This window comes from Mytilus edulis, chromosome 14 (assembly GCF_963676685.1).
Source record: "Mytilus edulis chromosome 14, xbMytEdul2.2, whole genome shotgun sequence".
Classification (NCBI taxonomy): domain Eukaryota; kingdom Metazoa; phylum Mollusca; class Bivalvia; order Mytilida; family Mytilidae; genus Mytilus; species Mytilus edulis.
Genome location: NC_092357.1, coordinates 46,899,311 through 46,925,615, shown reverse-complemented (window position 1 = coordinate 46,925,615; position 26,305 = coordinate 46,899,311). Strand labels below are relative to the sequence as shown.

The following is a 26,305-nucleotide window of genomic DNA, read 5'->3' as shown; positions in this document are numbered from 1 at the left end:
CGTCGGAAGGGGACGATAAATGGCTGACCCGTGTTAAGAGAGAGCCATATCTCTTGCACGTTAAAGACACCCTTGTAGATTTCGAAAAAGAGTAGGCTAATGCCGCTACAAGGCAGCACTCGCACCCGCAAAGTGGAAAGGGATTAATAATAAGTTGCAAAACTTGTTTCCCAATCCACTATAAATAAATATGTTTAAATTAATCACATAAATAACTATGCCAATTTTGACAATAAATGTCTCTCCAGTGACACTTGAGGCCAACATACATAAAAATCCAAAACTAATGCTGCAAATCAGCTTATCAAATAAAAAGTCCAGAGGATGTAAATATGTAACGGGATATTTCTGGACAAATACAACGATCTAATATATGGTTCTGTTTTCTTTTAATACACAATATTTAAGACCCTACAACATATAATAACAAATAATAAATATTCACATGACAAGACAGTGCATATAACATATGGGCAAAGGGGAATAACTACAATTCATATTTATTCCTTTAGATATCTATATACTGAAATAAGTCCTAAAAGCACACAAATCTAACTCTTTGGTTAACTTTCCAATACAATATTCATATGTATCTCATAATAATAAATGATCATATACATCTAACAACTATTGGTCACTGTAATTCCTGTATAATGTACATGTATTGCCTGCAAAAGGGGACATAACTTATGATGTTTTTTCTTGATATTTAACTTTACTGATATTTAATTAAAGTTACATTGTAGATGAGAGGTGGCTACTTATTTCATGGATGTGACAAACAGAAATCGATTCCTTGTCCTATTCACTCAAGGGAGATAACTTATTTTATAATATTTATTTCTTGATTTTTATAAAATTTACATTTTAGGTGAGAGGGGATTGCTGATCCCATGGAAAAGACAAGCAGAAAGAGATTCTTTGTCAAGTTTTTATGTGTATTGTATTCCTGTTAACTATAGAGGTAAATATAAATAAGAAAATGTGGTATGAGTACCAATGAGACAACTCTCCCTCCAAGTGACAAGTCACAAAATATAAAAAGTTAAACAATTATAGGTCAGAGTACAGCCTTCAACACTGAGCCTTGGATTACGATGAACAGCAAGCTATAAAGGACCCCAAAATTACTAGTGTAAATCAATTCAAACAGGAAAAAAGGGTCTAATCATGGAAGTAATATTTAGAAGGAATAACAACGACTAATAAGCATGTATTTATAGCATGCTGAGCTCTGTACTAAAGTCATACGATTTCATCCAATTATAGTCTCAGCGGTAAGACGCCTTTGGTTACTATCTGCGTTACCGCGGTTGTAAAAGGCATCTGGAATTTCTTATCAGTCACGTGGTTTTATCGAGTCCGGTTATTATAGCGCACCTGTGGGAAATCCCTAGTTTATTAATAACAAGGTAGCGCTGTATCACATAGAATATCTACCTTTAGAAAGAAATCGAATGGTGAAAAAAACTTGAAAAACGGACGAGAATTGTTCAAACTACAGCAGTTTAACATGGAAAATTGTATTTAATTTAGCATATTTTTGCTTTTTATCGTTTGTTTTAAACTGTTCTAAAAGTATTTTCCGGTTAAAAGCGGATCCCGAGTTAAACAGTTAAATACCGATGAATCTATCAGGTTTCACATGATGTTTAACAAAATAATGTAGGCAAATGTAGGCATAGATTTTTTTACTGTTGAAATGTGCAAAGTTTATCGAGATTGAATGAAATAATATTTACTTTCAAGTATTCTAAATTTATGTATATGTCATAAATGTCATTGATTGCATTATTGAAACTGGACAACTAATACGGGGATAACATTTTCGTAAATATATATTTAAAAAGTGTTTATTGTGGAATGCTTGTATTAATATAATAAGCTATACAGCAAAAAATATAACAAACCGACGAAATGGGCTTGCATCTATCTGTCTTACGGTAAATTCATTTTTACACAAATTAGTTTATGTATCAAGAACTTAAATTGAAGGATAGAACCGTTTAGAATTGTTAATAATTTAATTGACTATAAATACACGAGAGATTTAGATTTTTCGTATTTAATAAAGGGTGTCCAAACGTATTTTTTGTACAGTCATCTTTTTAACTTTATACGGAAATGGTTTTTTAATTGTCTGTAAATTTTAAAATTGAAATGACACAACGTTGTTCTCCAATTTCGTATGTGATAGCTGTCGGTTTTAACTATTAAGTTCAAACTAACCAAAAATAGGAAAAAATTGGACTAAAATAAAAATTGAACGAATGACTCTTTTCGGCAGCGTACATCAACGGAATGTAACGAATGGACTTTTCGGGTTACTTCGCATGTATATTCGACAAAAACTTGTCTGTTCGTAGTGCTCTGTGAACACGAAAATGACCGATAAGTGTCAGTGATTTGATCGATCACATGCGGAGAATAAACTTCCATGCCAGATATTGAACCAATTAACGAGTTATTGAAAGATGGGCGGTAACGCAGATGAAACCTTTGAAGTGACGACGATGTTATTCCTTCCAATATTACTTCCATGGTCTAATCTACATGAGAAATGAGAAACAATAAACACTAATGAACCGCAGCAACATATATAAAAATTGTTTTTGCACTATAAATTTTATCAGTTTACTTTTACACTACAGCTTGTCTTATTCTATATGCATAGGTTGCTGTACGAATGGTAAGGCTAGGATTAAAAATCAAGGTTGGGCGGTAAATACCACCCCCTGGTATTTACCAGTGGTATTTACCGGTATTTACCGCCCAGAACAATACTCCCCAAGTGGTCAATACTGGCAAATACTGGTCAATTGAAATTTTCATGGTTGTTTCTACTATTAATTGAAGTGAAATCTTGATAAAAGTCAAATATAATGTGCCAGCTTATAAAATTAATGAATTTGATATGTTTTATTCATTTATAACACTTATTCTTACTGATTTAACATTTAGTTTTTATGGATTATGATATTGCATACTTAAGATATATATATATACAAATTTATATTTTATTTCAACATGTTTAAATCAATATATTTTTATTCAAAATGTATGATTTTACACATGTGTTACAGGTAATTAAAATTAAAGGTAAATAAGACTACAGGTAAATGAAGTTACATGGGTCTTTTACCTATCACCTGGCATTGCTAGGTGTGAACATTTAATTACTCAAACAACAGCCTCCAATAAAAGTTGACAGAAGATGGGTTGAAAGTAATAAAATTGATATATGAAGACTCCCTTAAACAATAAATTATTTCCTGTCTATAGCTATTTAACTGTGAGATAAAAACCTTCTTCATGCTGGAAATGGAAATTTTGAAGCAGGGACAAAAAGTTTTTATCTATTACTATAATATTATGTACACATTAATCATGTTAATCAATGTGGATCCCTGTTTGAATTTACAATAGAAGTAGAAGTGAAAGCATTAAAAATGATTTGAACACTTTCTATATAAATTAATTATTAATTGTAATTATAATTGACCAAGTAGATAGTAGTTTTTATAGTAATGACCACTCAAAATTTCAATCGACCAGTATTTGCCGGTATTTCCCAGTATTTGCCAGTATTTCCCAGTAAATACTGGTATTTACCACTGGCATGGTCAATACCAGTATTGACCGCTTTTTTGCCAACCTTGTTAAAAATGTAATTATTTCTATTTGAACTTTGATTAGAAAAACAAATATATTGTCCAGCTGAAGGACGACTCCGGGTGCGGGAATTTCTTGCTACATTGAAGACCTGTTGGAGGCCTTCTGCTGTTGTTTTTTCTATGGTCGGGTTGTTGTCTCTTTGACACATTCCCCATTTCCATTCTCAATTTTATTTTTTCAGTTTATACATATTTTATTCAAAAGGACAACTCGATCAGACACATGTTCTTTTAAAATCAAATTGTTGCAAGATTCTATGATTTGATTCTAATTAAATACAGTAAAGATAATTTTTTTCTCTGTCTATATTGTAGATAAATTGAATGCTGTTTTTGTGGACAAGTCACCTGATAAACCAGGTTTTTATTCCCTAGAAAATGTGATAGACTCTATCAACAATAGAAGTATCAGTTTCCCTCCACCTACTAGGAAATTTATATCACACTTAGAGAGGTTTGTAATTTGTATACTTTACAGTCAGTCAGGTTTTATTTAAATATTGAATTCTATTTTTTGTAAATTCATTGGGGTTTAAAGTGTTGACAGAAGTACATTTTGTATGAAGTGTGCGAGTGCTTGAATACAAATGTGTGCACAGTCAACACTTTTACAACCCTATGAAATTACTAAATGAAGTGTTCAATAAATTGTTATGATTATGAAAACATGATAACCTGTGCACTTTATCATAGAAACGTGTGTCATCTACAATTATGAAAACATGATAACCTGTGCACTTTATCATAGAAACGTGTGTCATCTACAATTATGAAAACATGATAACCTGTGCACTTTATCATAGAAACGTGTGTCATCTACAATTATGAAAACATGATAACCTGTGCACTTTATCATAGAAACGTGTGTCATCTACAATTATGAAAACATGATAACCTGTGCACTTTATCATAGAAACGTGTGTCATCTACAATTATGAAAACATGATAACCTGTGCACTTTATCATAGAAATGTGTGTCATCTACAATTATGAAAACATGATAACCTGTGCACTTTATCATAGAAACGTGTGTCATCTACAATTATGAAAACATGATAACCTGTGCACTTTATCATAGAAACGTGTGTCATCTACAATTATGAAAACATGATAACCTGTGCACTTTATCATAGAAACGTGTGTCATCTACAATTATGAAAACATGATAACCTGTGCACTTTATCATAGAAACGTGTGTCATCTACAATTATGAAAACATGATAACCTGTGCACTTTATCATAGAAACGTGTGTCATCTACAATTATGAAAACATGATAACCTGTGCACTTTATCATAGAAACGTGTGTCATCTACAATTATGAAAACATGATAACCTGTGCACTTTATTGTAGAAACGTGTGTCATCATTGTCATCATGAAGGTTACAACTCATTTTGAAATTAAATTTAAATTTCAGAATTATTTGAGATTACTGTGTGCAATCAAAATAAAAAATAATGAATCATACAATTTATATAATTATTCTGTATTTTAAAAAGTAAAATAACAAAAATACTGAATGCCAAGAAAATTCAAAACAGAAAGTCCATTAACAATAACAAATAGCAAAATTAAAAGCTCAAACACATCAAACAAATAGATAACAACTGGCAAATTACTGACTTCGTACAGGCATTTCTTAAATGTATGTAGATTGATTAAACCTGGTTTTATAGCTAGCTAAACTTCAATTTTTTATGACAATCATCAATTAATCATTCTGAACATCATGCATGAAATATTGTCACTGGAAATTAAGCAAGCAAACAATACATTGTTCTACATTGCTTGAAAATGCAAGTTTAATTTATTTGTATAATTTACATGTTCTTTTCAAAATTTGAATTAGAACCCATTTTGCTTTTTCCTATTATTATTTTTTAAACATTAAAAAAAAACATTCTTGTAAATTTGAAAATTAAAGAAGTCTTGCTATTTCTTGTATTTTTTTTTAATTTTTGCATGTTTTTAATAAAAACAAAATATTTTTTTAATTCAGCTGGTTAAAAGAAAAGCATGCAAGGCCAGAGACTCTGGACATATTATTCCATAGCAGAGCTGACTACCGCATTAAATTTAGTGTCAGCAACCCAGCATTTTTACCAACAAGACTTCCACTCTCAGACAACCAAGAACTACAAAACACTGCACACGAAGCTCTCGCCAAAATGTTGGCCATAGAGAAATGTGAAATAGTTGTGATCAATCCATTATTTAACTCTGGTCTGCCATATAAAACAAAGGTAAGCTTAAGAAAGAACACAGAATGTGAATTTATTGATAAATTGAAGGGTAAGTTCAATATTTGGTTCATTTAAATTTTGTGCCTCCAAATTTGGTGGCATCACTATAACAGTTCTAGAGTTAAACCCCTCTATAAACATATAAATTGCTGAATTTTTCGTTTCTGTTCTCTCACCCAAATGGTATGAAACTTGTACCCAATACTTATTACCACATTATACAGATCAAGTACAAATTTGGATAGCATCCCTTTCCCGTTCCTCAGTTACATTCCTTTATAACTATATGATATGCAAGCAGGGGCATCTTCTGTGTCACATGGACACATTCCCCATTTATTTGTAAATAAACCTTCAGTATTTTTTAGATGAACAACATTGATGTTGATGAATAGCCTCCTATTCACAACAAGGTCTTTGTTTATATATATTTCTATTTTGCAGGTTGATAAAATGAAAAATTTATATTGGGGTTCACAAGAGGATCAGAGTGTGTCTTCACGGAGAACAAGTTCCAGTACAAATTCTAGTGATGTGTGAGTATAACGGGAATGTTTTATTTCTCCTCATGTTGCCATGGAAATTATGTTTATATCAAGAACTGTTTGTTTCTATTAATCAGCATACACAGTTATCCTTTAGGAGTCCTTTTGTGAACATTAAAATTCCCTACCATTGCTGCATCTTTTGAAGGAACATTTTCTATTTTGTGTTGTTTAATATTTTTATGCCCCACCTACGATAGTGGCATTATGTTTTCTGGACTGTGGGTCCATTTGTTCATCCGTTTGTTCATTCGTCCATCCATCCGTTCATCTGTTTGTCTTGCTTCAGGTTAAAGTTTTTGGTCAAGCTAGTTTTTGATGAAGTTGAATTCTTATCAACTTGAAACTTAGTACACATGTTCCCTATGATATGATCTTTCCAATTTTAATGCCAAAAAAGAATATTTACCCCAATTTCACAGTCCACTGAACATAGAAAATAATAGTGTGAGTGGGGCATCTGTATACTATGGACACATTCTTGTTCTTTATTATTTTTGAAAATTTCGTAAACCAAAAAAATCGATCATTTTTTATTTTTCTCACAAATAGAAATTGGATAATAAGTTTTTGTTCAGGTTTAACTACTGGGTAAATTAACATTCTATTCCCTCAATGAGAGGCCATGGGGCATATAGTTTGATGTCATGAATATCCTTACATCTTGTAAAGTCGTTTAAAAATTTGTTAGGGACCACTAAATTTAAATTCTTTTCTAATTCATCTGATTTACTTAAAAAACGTCTTTCTGAGGTAAAACCCCTTGATGAATGGCAGGGGTTGAATTTAAGCTTTTTTGTGTACTGGCCAGCCGGACCAGTGGACTGAAAACTCTACTGGTCCAGCTCCAAATCTACTGGTCCTGCAAAAATGACATTCATTTGACAAACACTAATATAAATATAATTCAACCATTCGCCATCTTTTTCCCATGATTTTTGGTATTTGCGTTTCCACTTGTCAATTTCATATACTTTATTTCGATCTTCCATTTGATTTTCACTTATTTTAATTATTTTGTCCGGCAGTTTAACTCCTTCCTAAAATTTCCACATTTTATATTGTTGTGAAGGACGCTCACGGACCACTGGACCACCGGACCAGCGCTAATTTCGACCCCTGATGAAGGGGTAAAGAGCCACATTTTGTGTTTCCAGACAATAGCTTGTGAATTCCAAATTTAATTAATAGAAATTTAAAAATGTCGTCACGGGCCACTAAACTCAGATTCAAATTGAATGTCACCATGTATTTACTTTATTCACTTTTGTTATTTAAGAATCACACCACTGACGACCTTGAAAATAGGGATATAAATTACCCTTAGGTCTCCAATAAAAACTGCAAGAAGCAGTCAAATTCAGGTTTTTTAAAAAGAGTTTAGTGAACACAATTCTTTCAATTTGATTATTAATCTATTTATTTAATTTACTTTAATTTAACTGATTTCATTATTCATTGATTACTTGTTCATATGAATTTTCTTGTTTACCTCACTATACATGCTATAAGGAAGTACACCACTAATTAATGGCCCCATTGCTTTCTATGTTAAATTCCTCAATTTCGAGTGGTCACAGCTCTTTTATCTTTAGTTCAAATAAAGTGACAATCATTGCATGTCAAAGCAACACCTTCTGGTGCCCTGTACTGAAAAAATCAACATACCTTACATTGCATATAAGAAAGAACTGGTTCCCGGAACTTCGGATGTACCAAAACAGGTACTTCCGATCTGACAAAAAGGCAAAATGTACCCTCCTTTTTAAATTTCATGCCATTTTTTTATTATTCAAATTTATCAGTCAAAAATTGTTCTACAATGATCACCAGTCATGCAGCTTTCATTTGATACCAAAATTAATAAAATACTCTAAATATTTTGAAAGTTATGTCCATGCGTAGGAACTATTTTGTGTTAAATATGTACTACTTTCTGGTATGTGCTTTCTGGCCGGGCCCGAATTAGTGGTGTTACACCATAAGGTGGTACACAATGCTACAGGGAGATAACTTTGTAAAATTCAGCTGAATGTTTTAATCACGTATTATTGTTAAGAAAATATAAAGCTTCTGAATGATCAAATTTAGTGTTTGCCTAAATGTTATATATATATCCAATGAAATTTTTCCGATTAAGTATGTTGTTCAAATTTTTTAATTTTTAAATATTCTGTTTTTGTCAAATGTTCAAAATGAATATTTTTTTGTCAAAATTTTATGAAAATTAAAGAGCAAAATAAATTTTAGGTGAGATGTTTAGAACCAACTTAAAGGAGGAAAAATATATTTATATTAGAAATAATTCCTTTTCAGAATGTATCCCTCTCCGTCACGATCGATGTCTGGATATCTACTTCACAAATATGCTAAAGAAGGTAACCTGATTGGATTAAAAGAGTACATCCACCATCGGGACTTTACAGATAAAGATGATCGGGGTTTTGCTCCTATCCATTGGGCAGCTGAGTAAGTATACCGTAAAATCAGAAATTATTGCGAAAAATGTGGCAGGGTTATATTCGCAAAATTTCAAACTTACATTTTGAAATTTTTGTATGAATTAAAACAGGATTTTCTCAATATCGCAAAAATTGAAATCCTATTTTGGTCTTAAATGACGAAATCGCAATAATAAATTCCCCCCAATAATTTCTGAATTTACAGTATACATTAATAGATATAAGAAGATGTGGTATGAGTGCTAAAAAGACAACTCTCCATCTAAGACACAATTTATTAAAGTAAACCATTATATGTCAAAGCACGGTCTTCAACACGGAGCCTTTGCTCACACTGAACAGCAAGTTATAAAAAGCCCCAAAAATACTAGTGTGAAACGACAGTGAACGTCAGGTGTTTTTTCAAGTATTTTCAAATAGCACCACAGAGTTCAGAATATCCAAAATATATAGTATCAGAATGAAAAATTTTGAAGAAAAAAACATTTTATTCAGATAGTATCATTGTTCTCAAGGTGCTAAGAGCATACAAAGGCCCCTTGTGGAGATCACTGCATGATTAATTTGAATCAAATTTTGTTTCCTAATATACTGACGAATATAAATGAGATGAAATGTTTAGACAGAAACAATTATTAATGCCAAAAAGTAAAATGTCCAAACTTCTTTGAGTTTAAATTTCATTTCTAGGTGTGGTTTTGGAGATGTTGTTAAATTTTTACTGGAGTATGGCTGCTCACCGAACTTAGAGACTCATCAACATTCCACACCACTGCACTTAGCAGTAGAGAAAGGTCATGTACAGGTTGTTGAAGTGTTGTTAAGTTACCCAGATACTAATGTGGTAAGTTACCGTGACAACAAAAAAGTTCATGTACAGGTTGTAGTAGTGTTACTTAGTTACCCAGATACTAATGTGGTAAGTTACTGTGACAACAAAAAACATGTGCAAGTTGTTGTAGTGTTACTTAGTTACCCAGATACTAATGTGGTAAGTTACTGTGACAACAGAGGTCATGGACACAGAGGTGCACCTAAATAGTTGTATTAAATTCAAAAATTGATTTATTTCTTTTTCTTTACCTTGGCATTCTTCAACAAGTATCCACTCTATTATATTGCTGTTATATCAACTGGCAAAACAGGTCATAAAAATATTATGTTCTCTAAAATAAATTATTTTAGTTTATAGCAATTAACATATATCAAATAATAGATTCTCATACATTGAATGTAAAATTTCTGTTTCAGAATACTCTAGATAGTAGGGGTCAGATTGTTATATTTCTTTTTCAGAATGCTTTAGACAGTAGTGGTCAAACAGCCTTTGATAAATGTGATCCATACAGCTACAACGAACATAAAAATATATCTGTAATGTTAAAGACAGCCATTAATAAACTGGTAAGTTGTCATGACAACCAGTCATTGAGCATATACATATAACTGTAATGTTAAAGACGGCCATTAATAAACTGGTAAGTTGTCATGACAACCATTCATTGAACATCGAAATATATCTGTAATGTTAAAGACGGCCATTCATAAACTGGTAAGTTGTCATGACAACCATTCATTGAACATCGAAATATATCTGTAATGTTAAAGACGGCCATTCATAAACTGGTAAGTTGTCATGACAACCAGTCATTGAACATCAAAATATATCTGTAATGTAAAAGACGACCATTAATAAACTGGTAAGTTGTCATGACAACCAGTCATTGAACATAAAAATATATCTGTAATGTTAAAGACGGCCATTAATAGACTGGTAAGTTGTCACGACAACCAGTCATTGAGAACAAAAAATATATTATTAAATGAGACAATACTTCTATGAAATATTTTAGATTTATATTTTGCATATTGAGTATAAAATTTTACAATAATTTGCTTTAATACATGTAGTGGTAAATAAATGTTCTATATAATATTATATTATAATGATATTATGAATTATATTTCTGCTTGAAAGATGCTTTTGTACCTTCAAATTTCCTTACAAATGTAATATAGAAATAAATACAATATTTCTGAACCGTTATTTGGTTTCAATAATCATAATTATCTTGCAAAAGACTTGTTGCGGGGGACATAGAAATGCCAGAAGTCCGGCTGGCAGGCCTTGTTTAAGTTCTCTCAAGTGTACAATTCTTGCCAGATTTTTATCAAACTTATATAATAGGTTTATATCAGCAATGTCTTGGTCGAGTTTAAAAATCAGTGTCGACCAATTATTTTTAAAGAGTTTTGCCCATAAGATGTAGCAATTATATGGAAAATCACATCATTATCGATCTTGTTTGTTCATTTTTTGCCAGATTTTTATGAAACTTGTATCATATGTTTATATTAAAAGCAATGTCTTGTATGAAAACAACCCATGTCATATGAAAGCATTCCATGCCAAATGAAAGCATTGAACCAACATCATATTAATTCCAATCAAGATTTAAAAATTTATAATCTCTGACTAATCAACGCTTTATTTTGCCATTGTTCATTGCTTCATTCAAATAATATTCTTTTAAAAAAATCATAAGTTGTATCCATTTAATAAATGAAATTGATGATATATATTTTAGGGTTATTGCATGAATATTGCGGAATATTGTCGAGAGTAGAACTTTATATTGCACGAGCTTGCAAGTGCAATATATGATCAACGAGGGACAATATTCCCCAATATTCATGCAATAACCCTTTTATTGTATAGCAATATAATATTTGAAAGTAAAAATTGGTTTAAACTAAGATTTAAACGTTGATGACGTCATGAATTTTGAAGAATTATTGCACTAGTGCAATATTAGAATTTATTGCACGCTAACTTTTGGTTACGTTCTGTGGGAAATATTATATTGATATACAATAATACAATGTATTTGAAATAATGGCATATATGTACAATAATGATTGAGATTTGCTTACAACTATATGAGCTACTGTAAATTCATTAATATTCGTTGGATACCAAATTTCGTGGACTTGGTGGGTACAGGGGAGCAACAAATGTAAATGTTTAACGAGTTTCAAGAGTTTTTAACGGAATGTATGCAGACTTCTTTGGCAAAACATGAAATTTAATATCCACAAATATACAAGTTTTCCTCAAACCATGAAAAAAAAGTAATAGCACAAAAATACTGAACTCCAAGGAAAATTGAAAACAGAAGGTCCCAAATCAAAAGGCAAAATCAAATGATAAAACTCATCAAACGAAAGGACAAGAACTGTCATATTCCTGACTTGGTACAGGCGTTTTCAAATGTAAAAAAAATGGTAGATTGAACCTGGTTTTATAGCGCTAAATGTCTCACTTGTATGACAGTTGCATCAAATTCCATAATATTTACAACGATGCATGAACAAAACAGACATACTAGGTAAGATAGACAAAATATAGGTACAGCAATAATCACTGTGTCACAATCTCAAAACAAACAAATATTTAACAAAAACATTGAATTTTGGTACCCACAAAAATAACTGAATCCACAGTTTCAGCTTTCAAATGGATGTTGTTATAACTGATTTCATTTTGAATTTGATGCTACCTCCATATTACTAGACAATTTTAACTGAAGTTTGTGTTTTTTAAGTTTTACTTTCTGTGAATAACATATATTTCTTTTAATTTCAAAAATCTATTAAAATAAATATTGAATGCTGTACATGTGTTTTTAAAAATTTATTAAAAAAAACGAAACCAAGTGACCATCACATTTGAGCAAGAAGCGCTTTCGCATTTCATGCTAAAAGGGATATATACTTGCTTTCATTTTATATATTACAAAAATGATATTGAAGTCTGTTTTTAAGATTTTTTTGCGCTCATCTTACTTCTTAAGGATGTACTTAGGTGAGGTTTTGGAATTTGTGTCAAATGTTCGGACTCCTTGGTGTTTTTCCATACAATACAATGTAAAATATTTTGCCCCATAACACCCATTTTTTTTTTCATATAAGACTTAATAGCTCATGAAAGGTCATTTACCAAAATTTTAGAAGATTCTTAATTTTCTTTCTTTTGTTTTGAGACCTAATAATACCAATGCAAATATAAGGTAAAAGTCCGAGTCATCCTTTACCCGCCATATTTTAAATCTCAAATATCTCGAAAAGGAGGTCCATGACCTATCAATATTTTTAGTTTATTTTGATCCATAATTGATGCTCTACCAGCTTATAGTATCAATTTTAACTTCTTAATTTATTAATTTTCACCTAACCTCACCTAAGTACATCCTTAAAGACATGATTTGAAATTCCTCATATAACGCTTTTCATCAGTGATTACAATTACTATTGTTTTTGTATGGGGACCAAGTTTTGTGGATTGAGGAAAACTTGCATTTTCATGAATATTTGATTTCATGGTTTTAGTAAAAGTCTGTGTTTAATCATACAGCAAATTTGCTATTCATTGAACATTTAAATTCATGGTTTTCCCGTACCCACTTAATCCACGAAAATTGGTGTCTAACGATTAATAAAGAATCCACAGTATTTGTTTTGATTTTGTTTGTTATTTTTTTGGGGGGGAGGGGGGTGTAGATCTAATTAATTGAGATATCACAGATTTGGTTAATTGTTCTATAATTATGACAAACAATTTGATTTTTGATTTTTTTTTATTTTTTATACAGAGTCAGATAACAATATATATCATGGATGGTACAAAAAAAATTCTAAAATTACCAAGTGGGAGTGAAACGACAGTTGAACAGCTAAACAGACAGCTTCTAAGGGTAAGTAAAATGATTTAAACAGCTTTGCAGTCATATTTTTGTGAGGGTAAGTAAGGTAATTAGAACAGCTGAATATACAGACAAGAAGGAGTGAACTACTGAGAGTAAGTAAAATGATTGGAACAGCTAAACAGTTGATTTTAACCTCACCTGGCACAAAGGGCCAAGTGAGCTTATCTCATCACTTGGGGTGCTTCGTTGTCCATGGTTGTTGTCCATTTACTTTTATTCTGACATTACTAGGCCAAATTTAACCAAACTTGGCCACAATCATCATTGGGGTTTGTAGTGTAAAAAATGTGTCTGATGACCCAACTTGCTAACCAACATGGCCGCCATGGCTAAAAATAGAATATTTGGGTAAAATGCAAGTACTGTCTATTATCTTGAAAACTACTATAGATAGAGAAAATGTGATAGGGAAAGAATTATATACAATATTGAGATCTACCTATTGTCTTTTAAATCAAAACTGTCAGACAACTTATATAGGAGTTATTGTCCTTAAAATGATGATTTTACCAGTTGTTTGCATTATTGCATAATACCTTAATAACTAAAATAGAGAACGAGAAATACAAGATCTACTATAAACAAATTTTACCAATTTTTGGGTTTTTGCCTTTAATCTCAAAACTTGTAATAAAAAGTTAGAAACTTTAAAAATTAGCAAACAATAATTTGAGGTAAACAGTAAGGGATTCTGAGCCATTATAAATGATTATAGTAGCGTTGCGATCAACTGATACCTGGCTGAGAACAACAGTTGCATAATGCTTTTAAAAATTGTTTCCATGAGGATCGATTTGAAAAAACGTATATAATAGGATTAAAACAAGCATCTAAAAGTTCTAGGAATATTAATATTTCTGTGAAAAAAACGTACATGCTAGTTCTTATGCACATAAAGAAAGGCACAAACAGAGGAAAGAGAGCAGGAATGAAATTGATAGCATATGTCACTATTAAGACAAATGCAGTTTTTGTCATTTTTATGTTTTTCATGGTTTCCAGGGCCAAGAATTCTTTATAAATTTTATTCCTTTTGATTAGACCAATTACCATGGCAACACTTGTGGAAACAACAATTGTAAAAGGTATCAACTGCAAACTATTCCGAATACTGATATTCCACATGCAATGTAGTTAAAAATAGATGTAACATAGCTGACTGGTTCTACTGATATTCTCAGCTCTACTATGTGCCTGAATGTAAAGACACTGATGCAAATGTCTGTCTGGGTTACATTCCATATTCCAATATCATCCAGAAGGATGTGGTTAGTTTTTATACGACCCCAAAAATTTTTTGGGATTGTATAATGGAATGATGTCATCTTCTGCGTCGTCGTCGTCCGAAGACACATTGGTTTCTGGATAATAACTTTAGTTTAAGTGAATAGATCTTCATGAAATTTTTTCAGAAGGTTCAATACCACAAAAGGAAGGTTGGGATTGATTTTGGGGATGATGGTCTCAACCGATTAGGAATTAGGGGCCCAAAAGGGGCCCAAAACAAGTATTTTTCTAGTTTCAGGATAATAACTTGTGTAGAAGTATTTCAATTGCTCTGAAATCATACCGCAATGTTTAAAACCACAAGTAGAAGGTTGGGATTCATTTTAGGGGTTATGGGGCCAAAGTTTAGGAATTAAGGGCCAAAAAGGGGTCAACACACGCATTTTTCTAGTTTTAAGACAAAAGCTAAATGTGTAATTGTATGGATCTCTCTGAAATTGTAACACAATGTACAATATAACAAAGGGGAGGCTGGGATTAAGTTTTGGGTTAATTGCCTAAAATATGTAGGAATTAGGGGCCAAAAAAGGGCCAAAAAGAAGCATGTTTCTAGTTTCCAAACAATCATGACAATAACTTGTGTTTAAGTGTATGGATCTCTCTGAAATTGTACTACAAGGTTCAATACTGCAATGGAAAGCATGAGATTGAGTTAAAGGGTTATTGCTCCAAGGGGGTTTCAAAAAGTTTTGGGGGGGGGGATTTTTTGTTTACCATTTTTTGAAGGGCTTCCTTTTTAGCTCACCTGGCCCGAAGGGCCAAGTGAGCTTTTCTCATCACTTGGCGTCCGGCGTCTGTCGTCCGCCGTCCGTCGTCGTTAACTTTTACAAAAATCTTCTCCTCTGAAACTACTTGGCCAAATTTAACCAAACTTGGCCACAATCATCATTGGGGTATCTAGTTTAAAAAATGTGTCCGATGACCCAGTCAATCAACCAAGATGGCCGCCACAGCTAAAAAAAGAACATAGGGGTAAAATTCAGTTTTTGGCTTATAACTCAAAAACCAAAGCATTAAGAGCAAAACTGACGGCGTAAAATTGTTCATCAGGTCAAGATCTATCTGCCCTGAAATTTTCAGATGAATCTGACAACCTGTTGTTGGGTGGCTGCCCCTGAATTGGTAATTTTAAGGCAATTTTGCTGTTTTTGGTTATAATTATCTTGAATATTATTATAGATAGAGATAAACTGTAAACAGCAATAATGTTCAGCAAAGTAAGATTTACAAATAAGTCAACATGACCGAAATGGTCAGTTGACCCCTTTAGGAGTTATTGCCCTTTATAGTCAATTTTTAACCATTTTTCGTAAATCTTAGTAATCTTTTACAAAAATCTTCTCCTCTGAAACTACTTGGCCAAATTAAACCAAACTTGGCCACAATCATTATTTGGGTATCTAGTTTAAAAAATGTGTGGCGTGACCCGGCCAACCAACCAAGATGGCCGCCACAGCTAAAAATAGAACATAGGGGTAAAATGCAGTTTTTTGCTTATAACTCAAAAACCAAAACATTTAGAGCAAATCTGACATGGGGTAAAATTGTTTATCAGGTCAAGATCTATCTGCCCTGAAATGCTCAGATGAATCGGACAACCTGTTGTTGGGTTGCTGCACCTGAATTGATAATTTTAAGGAATTTTTGCTGTTTTGCGGTATTATCTTGAATATTATTATAGATAAAGATAAACTTTAAACAGCAATAATGTTCAGCAAAGTAAGATTAACAAATAAGTCTACATGACTGAAATGGTCTGTTGACCCCCTTAGGAGTTATTGCCCTATTAGGTCCGAGACCACAATTGTCGTCCCTTGATTTTCGTTGTTCACGAATATAGTCCCTAGTGTTAACAGTGGGTTACTTGCCAATAATTTTTATACCCCTTCCAAATTTATTTCTCCATGTTTAATGCCTCAAATTGTAAGTAGGGGGTAAAATTACACTGTAAAAAAATTTGGGTCCAGAATTTTACAGGAAAGTAGTGATTTGGTCCAGCTGAAAAAGGTTAAAAATTAGCACTTCGGAAGCTGTCAAAAGATTTCAAGACACCCTAAACACAAAATTGTCCATATTTTGAGTTAGAGGCGATGAAGTTTTCTATAATTTTGATATAATTTGTCCCAAAAGTAGTACAACACACTGTAAAAATTTCATTGAGAAAGCGCAGGTGGGATTTTTTTAATTTTCATTTATGTTCTAAAAGAAATGCACTACGAATTAATTGTGTTCTCGGACCTAAGAGGTGAAGTCTGTAAATATAGAATCTGTACTTTGGCAACTTCCCTAAATGATTTGGTGGTGTCAATTAGTCAAATATCTTGAAACTAAAGGATTAAAACTTTTATTTTATAGAATTTCTGCAAAAATGACCAATTTTGGCATTTTATGGTCAAAATAGGCATTTTACAGCTTTTTCAATATTTATGCATACATGGCATCCTGACTTTCTATCTGACAGGTTTTCATGTGTCAATACTTGTGTTTCTATGCCTTTATCTAGTTCTTTTACTTGTATATGAACTCAGAATCTACAGAAAAGAAGATTATCTCAGACAATATGTACAAAATGTGTTGTATAAATGACCCTTGTCTAACGCCCCGTTTGGATGAAGTCAAAAGTGGGGTTCTTGGTACATAACATTTGAAGTCCACAATAAAGACCTCACTAAATTTGTATCAAAAGCACTTTACAATGTCTATTGTACCTGTTCCATCTCACATGATATCTTTCTTTTCTTCTGTAGGATAGCAAGTGGTTTAAATATAAGCCTGTTGAGACTAAAATTGCATTCAAGTTTTTCATTAAAAAGGCAAAAATCTTTGTATCAGACTATACTGTCTGTAAGAAAAGTTAATTGCAAGAGCCTGTTTGTGCTCAGATTTGTTGTATCATGTTACATGAGTATAGAAATGATAAAAAAAGACACATTTTTTTTATTTCTTATAGCCTCAATATGCATTTTTAATGTAAATATGTGGCACGGCCTAAATTTACCCTTATTTTTTTCCAGTCTTACTTGGCTTAAGACCCTTTTAAACTAATATGATATGTTATTTGTGACTTTTCTATCCATTTTAAGTACATTCAATACATATGTAAGGATTATTTATAACCAAAAAGCTTCACAAATTTAAAATTGCTGGAAAATATTACATCTTCATGTAAGGCCCCCTTTCATTGAAAAACCTCAATTTTTAGGCCCAGGCTGATATAAATTTGACTTTTGAATAATTATGCTAAGTCTGATAAATCAAATGAGTACTCTATTGCTTTTAGTACATAATAAATGATATATTAGAGCATTTGAAAAGTATTTTTTTGCAATATTTTAATTTTCAAAGCCCAAAATGTTGATAGTTGAAATTATTCAATTTTAACTTCAAAATTTAACACGCAAAGATGAATATAGAATTTAACATATTGTCTATAATATATATCCTATTGTTATGAAACTTTGCAAGCAGTGTTATAATTTATTAAGCTTTGGTCATACCAAGTTTTTTTAAGATTTGTCAACTCTTTCTATCCTATTAGGTCCGAGACCACAATTGTCGTCCCTTGATTTTCGTTGTTCACGAATATAGTCCCTAGTGTTAACAGTGGGTTACTTGCCAATAATTTTTATACCCCTTCCAAATTTATTTCTCCATGTTTAATGCCTCAAATTGTAAGTAGGGGGGTAAAATTACACTGTAAAAAAATTTGGGTCCAGAATTTTACAGGAAAGTAGTGATTTGGTCCAGCTGAAAAAGGTTAAAAATTAGCACTTCGGAAGCTGTCAAAAGATTTCAAGACACCCTAAACACAAAATTGTCCATATTTTGAGTTAGAGGCGATGAAGTTTTCTATAATTTTGATATAATTTGTCCCAAAAGTAGTACAACACACTGTAAAAATTTCATTGAGAAAGCGCAGGTGGGATTTTTTTAATTTTCATTTATGTTCTAAAAGAAATGCACTACGAATTAATTGTGTTCTCGGACCTTATAGTCAACTTTTAACCATTTTTCGTATATCTTAGTAATCTTTTACAAAAATCTTCTCCTCTGAAACTACTGGGCCAAATTAAACCAAACTTGGCCACAATCATCATTTGGGTATCTAGTTTTAAAAATGTGTGGCATGACCAAGCCAACCAACCAAGATGGCCGCCACGCCTAAAAATAGAACATAGGAGTAAAATTCAGTTTTTGGCTTATAACTCAAAAACCAAAGCATTTAAAGCAAATCTGACATGGAGTAAAATTGTTTATCAGGTCAAGATCTATCTGCCCTGAAATTTTCAGATGAATCGGAGAACCTGTTGTTGGGTTGCTGCCCCTGAATTGGTAATTTTAAGGAAATTTTGCTGTTTTTGGTTATTATCTTGAATATTATTATAGATAGAGATAAACTGTAAAAAGCAATAAATGTCAGCAAAATAAGATCTACGAATAAGTCAACATGACCGAAATGGTTAGTTGACCCTTTAGGAGTTATTGCCCTTTATAGTCAATTTTTAACCATTTTTCGTAAATCTTAGTAATCCTTTACAAAAATCTTCTTCTCTGAAACTACGTGGCCAAGTTAATTGTAGATAGAAATAATTGTAAGCAGCAAGAATGTTCAGTAAAGTAAGATGTACAAGCACATCACCATCACATAATTTTGTCATGAATCCATCTGCGTCCTGTGTTTAATATTCACATAGACCAAGGTGAGCGACACAGGCTCTTTAGAGCCTCTAGTTTTTCAAAATTTTTCAAATTTCAAATTTTGAAAAGTTTCAAGAAGAAATATTCAATTGCACAGTATTGTACAATAGATTTGTTAGATCTTTGACCACATACATTTTGTGACAAAAACCTATATTATGTCAAAATTTTTATCACAAACCAAATTCAGACAGAATCAAGCTTGAATATTGTGACCAAATTTGCCCCAACTTTTCAGGGTTCAACCACCGGGGTTGTATAATGCTGCGCCCTGCGGTGCACCTGGTTGAAAAGTTAGTCTGGTCCTGGGAATGGTCTTGGCGATTGGTATTGCCTGATTGATTGAAGGTGAAGTTGCCATTAGGAAAAGTTGACTGATCTTTGAAGTTGTTGTTATGATCAATGTTGCCTGTTTGATTGAAGGTGAAGTTGTTGTTATAATCAATTTTGCCTGTTTGATTAAAGGTGAAGTTGTTGTTATGATCAATGTTGCCTGTTTGATTAAAGGTGAAGTTGTTGTTATGATCAATGTTGCCTGTTTGATTGAAGGTGAAGTTGTTGTTATGATCAATGTTGCCTGTTTGATTGAAGGTGAAGTTGTTGTTATGATCAATGTTGCCTGTTTGATTAGAGGTGAAGTTGTTGTTATGATCAATGTTGCCTGTTTGATTGAAGGTGAAGTTGTTGTTATGATCAATGTTGCCTGTTTGATTAAAGGTGAAGTTGTTGTTATGATCAATGTTGCCTGTTTGATTAAAGGTGAAGTTGTTGTTATGATCAATGTTGCCTGTTTGATTAAAGGTGAAGTTGTTGTTATGATCAATGTTGCCTGTTTGATTGAAGGTGAAGTTGTTGTTATGATCAATAATGCCTGTTTGATTGAAGGTGAAGTTGTTGTTATGATCAATGTTGCCTGTTTGATTAAAGGTGAAGTTGTTGTTATGATCAATGTTGCCTGTTTGATTAAAGGTGAAGTTGTTGTTATGATCAATGTTGCCTGTTTGATTAAAGGTGAAGTTGTTGTTATGATCAATAATGCCTGTTTGATTGAAGGTGAAGTTGTTGTTATGATCAATGTTGCCTGTTTGATTAGAGGTGAAGTTGTTGTTATGATCAATGTTGCCTGTTTGATTAAAGGTGAAGTTGTTGTTATGATCAATGTTGCCTGTTTGATTAAAGGTGAAGTTGTTGTTATGATCAATGTTGCCTGTTTGATTAAAGGTGAAGTTGTTGTTATGATCAATGTTGCCTGTTTGATTAAAGGTGAAGTTGTTGTTATGATCAATGTTGCCTGTTTGATTAAAGGTGAAGTTGTTGTTTTGATCATTGTTGCCTGTTTGATTGAAGGTGAAGTTGTTGTTATGATCAATGTTGCCTGTTTGATTAAAGGTGAAGTTGTTGTTATGATTAATGTTGCCTGTTTGATTAAAGGTGAAGTTGTTGTTATGATCAATGTTGCCTGTTTGATTGAAGGTGAAGTTGTTGTTATGATCAATGTTGCCTGTTTGATTGAAGGTGAAGTTGTTGTTATGATCAATAATGCCTGTTTGATTGAAGGTGAAGTTGTTGTTATGATCAATGTTGCCTGTTTGATTAAAGGTGAAGTTGTTGTTATGATCAATGTTGCCTGTTTGATTAAAGGTGAAGTTGTTGTTATGATCAATGTTGCCTGTTTGATTAAAGGTGAAGTTGTTGTTATGATCAATAATGCCTGTTTGATTGAAGGTGAAGTTGTTGTTATGATCAATGTTGCCTGTTTGATTAGAGGTGAAGTTGTTGTTATAATCAATGTTGCCTGTTTGATTAAAGGTGAAGTTGTTGTTATGATCAATGTCGCCTGTTTGATTAAAGGTGAAGTTGTTGTTATGATCAATGTCGCCTGTTTGATTAAAGGTGAAGTTGTTGTTATGATCAATGTTGCCTGTTTGATTAAAGGTGAAGTTGTTGTTATGATCATTGTTGCCTGTTTGATTGAAGGTGAAGTTGTTGTTATGATCAATGTTGCCTGTTTAATTAAAGGTGAAGTTGTTGTTATGATTAATGTTGCCTGTTTGATTAAAGGTGAAGTTGTTGTTATGATCAATGTTGCCTGTTTTACAGTAAAAATAATTGGGGCCCTTTATAGCTTGTTGTTCAGTGCGCTAAAGCTCTGTGTTGAAGGCTGTACCTAATGACCTATAATGGTTTACTTTTATAAATTGATGTTTGGATGGAGAGTTGTCTCATTGGCACTCATACCACATCTTCCTATATCTATACAACAGAATCTTCCACAAAATGCACTTCTTTTAAACTGAGTTTTACTGTGTGTTTTTATATTCTACATTGTCTATAGAAACTAGAGGAGGGTTGAGTTCTCAGACAACATGTTTTACCCCAGCTGCATTTGTGCACCTATCCCAAGTCAGGAACCTCCATTTTTTGTTTGTCTTGTGTCTGTGGTTTTTTTTTTATATATACAAGTAATTATGATTCATTTGTATGTATTAGAGTTTTAAGGGTGGTGTCCATTTCAATGAACTAATGTACACAATGATTAAGGGATCAGCTGAAGCCCTCCTTTGTGTGCAGGGTTTACTTCCTATGTTAAAGCCCCATTATAGTGGCCTTGTTTTCTCTTTGACACATTCCCTGTTTCCATTCTCCAGGTGTTGTCTGTATTTGATAAACATGGTTTTTTCCTTACCCTTGTCAAAGTCACAGAAGGGAGAATAAACCATGCTGTTTCCAGCAGCAGCATCAACAATGTTATTAAGGTCAGTTTAAAGGAAACCACTAGTGGTAGGTAGGTCAATAATATTTGGTATAAAGTAGTTTTGAGATGAGCAGATTAAGGCATGCTGTTTCCAGCAGCAGTGTCAGCAATGTTAATAAGGTCAGTTTAAAGGAAACCATTAGTGGTAGGTAGGTCAATAATATTTGGTATGAAGTGGTTCTGACATGAGCACAGAAATTAACAATTACAGGTCACTGTATGGCCTTCAATAATAAGCAAAGTCCATACCCCATAGTAGTTGGTCAATGATATTTGATATACAGCTGTATGAACATTGATATGTCTCATGTCCATTCCCTAACCTGGGACAGTGGTGCAATATAACATACATGTACAAAAAGTTCATATTTATATAATAGTCCCATGCATATGATGCATGTAGTAATTGACACTGGTGATTCATCAATCAATCATTTTATTTTCATTGTAGGAATGTAACATGCCAGAGAAACCGTATGGAGATATTTTTACGATTTGGATCTGTTCAGAAAGCTTAGGTTTGTATTTCTTTACACAATTCTTTGTTGATTAAATTTTCTCCCAGAAACACCAAAGGCCCAAACTGCAAATAAAACCTTAAACATGTAAGGACCAAACTGCAAATAAAACTTGAAACATGTAAGGCCCAAACTGCAAATAAAACCTGAAACATGTAAGGCCCAAACTGCAAACAGAACTAACATATCAAATGCCCAAACAAAAAATAAGACCTGACACATCTAAGGCCAAAACTGCAAATAAAACATTAAACATGTAAGGCCCAAACTGAACCTGAATAATTTGAGGCCCATACTGCAACAAAACCCACATTAAAATAACCTTGTATTCAGTATTTTGATTTAGTATTCTATTGACAGAACTCCAGTTGAAGCCAGATCACAAGCCAGTGGAACAAATGGAGAACTGGAGACATAAGATTCTGAGACAGCTGACTGAGGGTGACCCTACAAAGGAGGATCCTAAATTAAAATGGAGAAGAAATGCTAAAACTGGCATTATGGATGAAAGAACTGTAAGTAGATGAAATAAAAAAAAATGAAAGACTGAAATGACCAGGAGAATAATGATATGAATTGAATTGAGTTCAGACATTGCATATTAGCATTAAAGTCCACATTGAAACCTTCATTTTAATTGGATAACGCCACCAATTTTCATGGTATCAATTAATAATTATTGCTAAGAAAACTTACCCACGAGTACAAACAACATATAACAGTTTAAAAATGTATGATTTAGAGTGATTTCTGTCAGTTTCATTAGAATGGAAATAATAATATTGCATTTTAAGCTCCAACAAAAATATTATACAGTATAAATCTCCTAATTAGCATTTAAGTCACATCACTGAAAAGTTTATAATTTATATTTATTGTCTTTTTTTCAGAGCATTAGTCATGTATAAATAAAAATTCATTTAAACAGCTTAATGCTCATGTATATGAGAAAAGAAGATCTGGTAAACATCATTGAAATAAACAAAAAATGCCCATCAAAATATATCATTGTAAATGATCCTTCATAAAAGAGAGAAAATACAGGGGCTTTTTTTTTTTAACTTACAGGATACTGTAGATTTATTTATTTTCGTATAACCAATTTTAATGGATTGAGATTTTCTTGTATATTTGAATTCATGGCTTTCCAAATCTCTGTATACAAACCCTATAGAACTTTTTTAATTAGTTGAACATTTGAATTCGTGGTTTTCCCATGAAACCCACAGAAATTGGTCCAAACGAATATTAATGAATCCACACTGATTCCACAGTATCTTAATATGACTTTTAGAATGTAAGAATCAAGAAACCTCATGAAATATTTTCTGCTGGACATTCAGTAAACATCAATACAGAAGTTACCATGGTTACTTGATTATAAATGAGGGATGAAAGATACTAGAAGGAAAGTCAAACTCATAGATAGAAAATAAACTGACAAGGCCATGGCTAAAAATAAAAAGACAAACAGACAAATAATAGTACAGCATAGACACAACATAGAAAACTAAAGAATAAGCAACAATATATAACCTCACCAAAAACTTGGGGTGATCTCACGTGCTCCGGAAGGGTAAGCAGATCTGGCTCCACATGTGGCACCCGTTGTGTTGCTTATGTTATTACAAATCCAGAAAATAGTCTAGTTCTGTAGGTCGATCACATTCGTGAAAAGGGAAGGGTATTAAACATACTATGATGATGGTTTTATTGTCGAGCCTGCAACTTTTGTTGCAGAAAGCTCGACATAGGGATAGTGATCCGGCGGAACTACGGCGGTGGCGGCGGCGGTGTTAGCTCACTTCTTAAAAGCTTTATATTTTAGAAGGTGGAAGACCTGGATGCTTCATACTTTGTATATAGATGCTTCATGTTACGAAGTTTCCGTCAGTCACATGTCCAATAACCTTGACCTCATTTTTATGGTTCAGTGACTACTTGAAAAAAAAGTTCAAATTTTTTGTAATGTTGAATTCTCTCTTATTATAAGTACTAGAACACACCCGCGAAATCGCAGGCATATACAGCTTGTAGACTGTTGTAGGATGATTTTTTGTAAAAGATATTATGTATGGAGAATTTCATAAAAGGTATCAAAAGCCCTCTCCCTTTTTCCAAAGTCCGATATTTGTTTCCTTTCTGTTAAATTCAATTATTTTCGTGTGTCTGGCCACAATTATTCTTCTCCTTTGCTACAATGCTTCTTTTGGTAAAAGTCAAATCAAATTAACAATTTGCCCTGTTTCAAACATGAAATAAATGTAACTGCTCATATATAGACCATTATTAGTCTAATAAGATATGCTTCTAGGACAATCCATCAGTGTTTTCTTTTTCTTTTGAGAGCCTTATTAACATGCCAATGGTAGGATATGATTTTTTGTAAAAGATCAAATCCTCAAATCCCAAGCTTAAAAACACCCGATCCCGACGCCCCGAAAAAGGTCCTGCCTACTTTTAATCTCTACCTCACCAAATTACTATTTTCCCTTTCAACAATAAATTGTTATGCCCCATTTATGGGCATTATGTTTTCTAGTCTGTACATCTGTTCGTTCGTTCGTTCGTCTGTCCGTGTCTGTCCCGCTTCAGGTTAAAGTTTTTGGTCGAGGTAGTTTTAGATGAAGTTGAGCATGATTTACTTATTTTAATATATATGCAAGTGGTATGACCCCTGAAATAGTAAAAATTTCAAAGAAAACAGTAGACAGAATCAGGAAAGTCCCTGACAGAATACAGACAGTCTCTATATATTAGTAGTATAATCGTAGTTTACATGTAGATAAACGCGAAAAATAATTGTCTTCTCTAAGGAGGTATAATAGTTGTGGTTCTTGCGATCTAAACACCATGATATGAAACGCTAAAAATTATTGTCCTCTCTAAGGAGATATAATAGTTGATATTCTTGCGATGTAAACACCATGCATGATATGGAGAACACTCTGAATGGCTTATTTTTTTCCATTTTTGTTATCCTTCATACAAATGGTTGTACTTGTGTCAAATGTTTTACTTATTTTAATATATATACAACTGGTATGACCCCTTAAATAGAAAACATTTAAAAAAATAACAGTAGACAGAATACAGAGAGTCTCTATATATTAAAGTAGTTTAATCGTAGTTTACATGTAGATAAACGCGAAAACTAATTGTCCTTTATAAGGAGGTATAATAGTTGTGGTTCTTGCACCATGATCTAAACACCATGATATGGAGAACGCTCTGATTGGCTTATTTATTTTTCATTTTTGTTATCTATCATACGATTGGTTGTATTTGTGCATCTTTAAACCCGGAAGTCTTATCTATGACTAAAAGTCAGTCCGATGACGGAATCATATCCGGAC

General features: G+C 32.5%; 1 protein-coding gene across 1 annotated transcript in view; it reads left to right on the top strand.

Annotated features, from left to right (window-relative positions):
* The window catches only part of LOC139502484 (krev interaction trapped protein 1-like), a 38,490-nt gene that overhangs the window by 4,134 nt on the left and 8,051 nt on the right, over window positions 1-26,305 (top strand). The window contains exons 3-12 of the mRNA XM_071291963.1: window positions 872-964; window positions 3,990-4,128; window positions 5,675-5,918; window positions 6,363-6,454; window positions 8,780-8,932; window positions 9,616-9,769; window positions 10,222-10,329; window positions 13,578-13,679; window positions 22,883-22,949; window positions 23,310-23,464. Of these exons, the coding sequence (XP_071148064.1) occupies window positions 872-964; window positions 3,990-4,128; window positions 5,675-5,918; window positions 6,363-6,454; window positions 8,780-8,932; window positions 9,616-9,769; window positions 10,222-10,329; window positions 13,578-13,679; window positions 22,883-22,949; window positions 23,310-23,464 (1,307 nt within the window). The remainder of the gene's footprint in view (window positions 1-871; window positions 965-3,989; window positions 4,129-5,674; window positions 5,919-6,362; window positions 6,455-8,779; window positions 8,933-9,615; window positions 9,770-10,221; window positions 10,330-13,577; window positions 13,680-22,882; window positions 22,950-23,309; window positions 23,465-26,305) is intronic.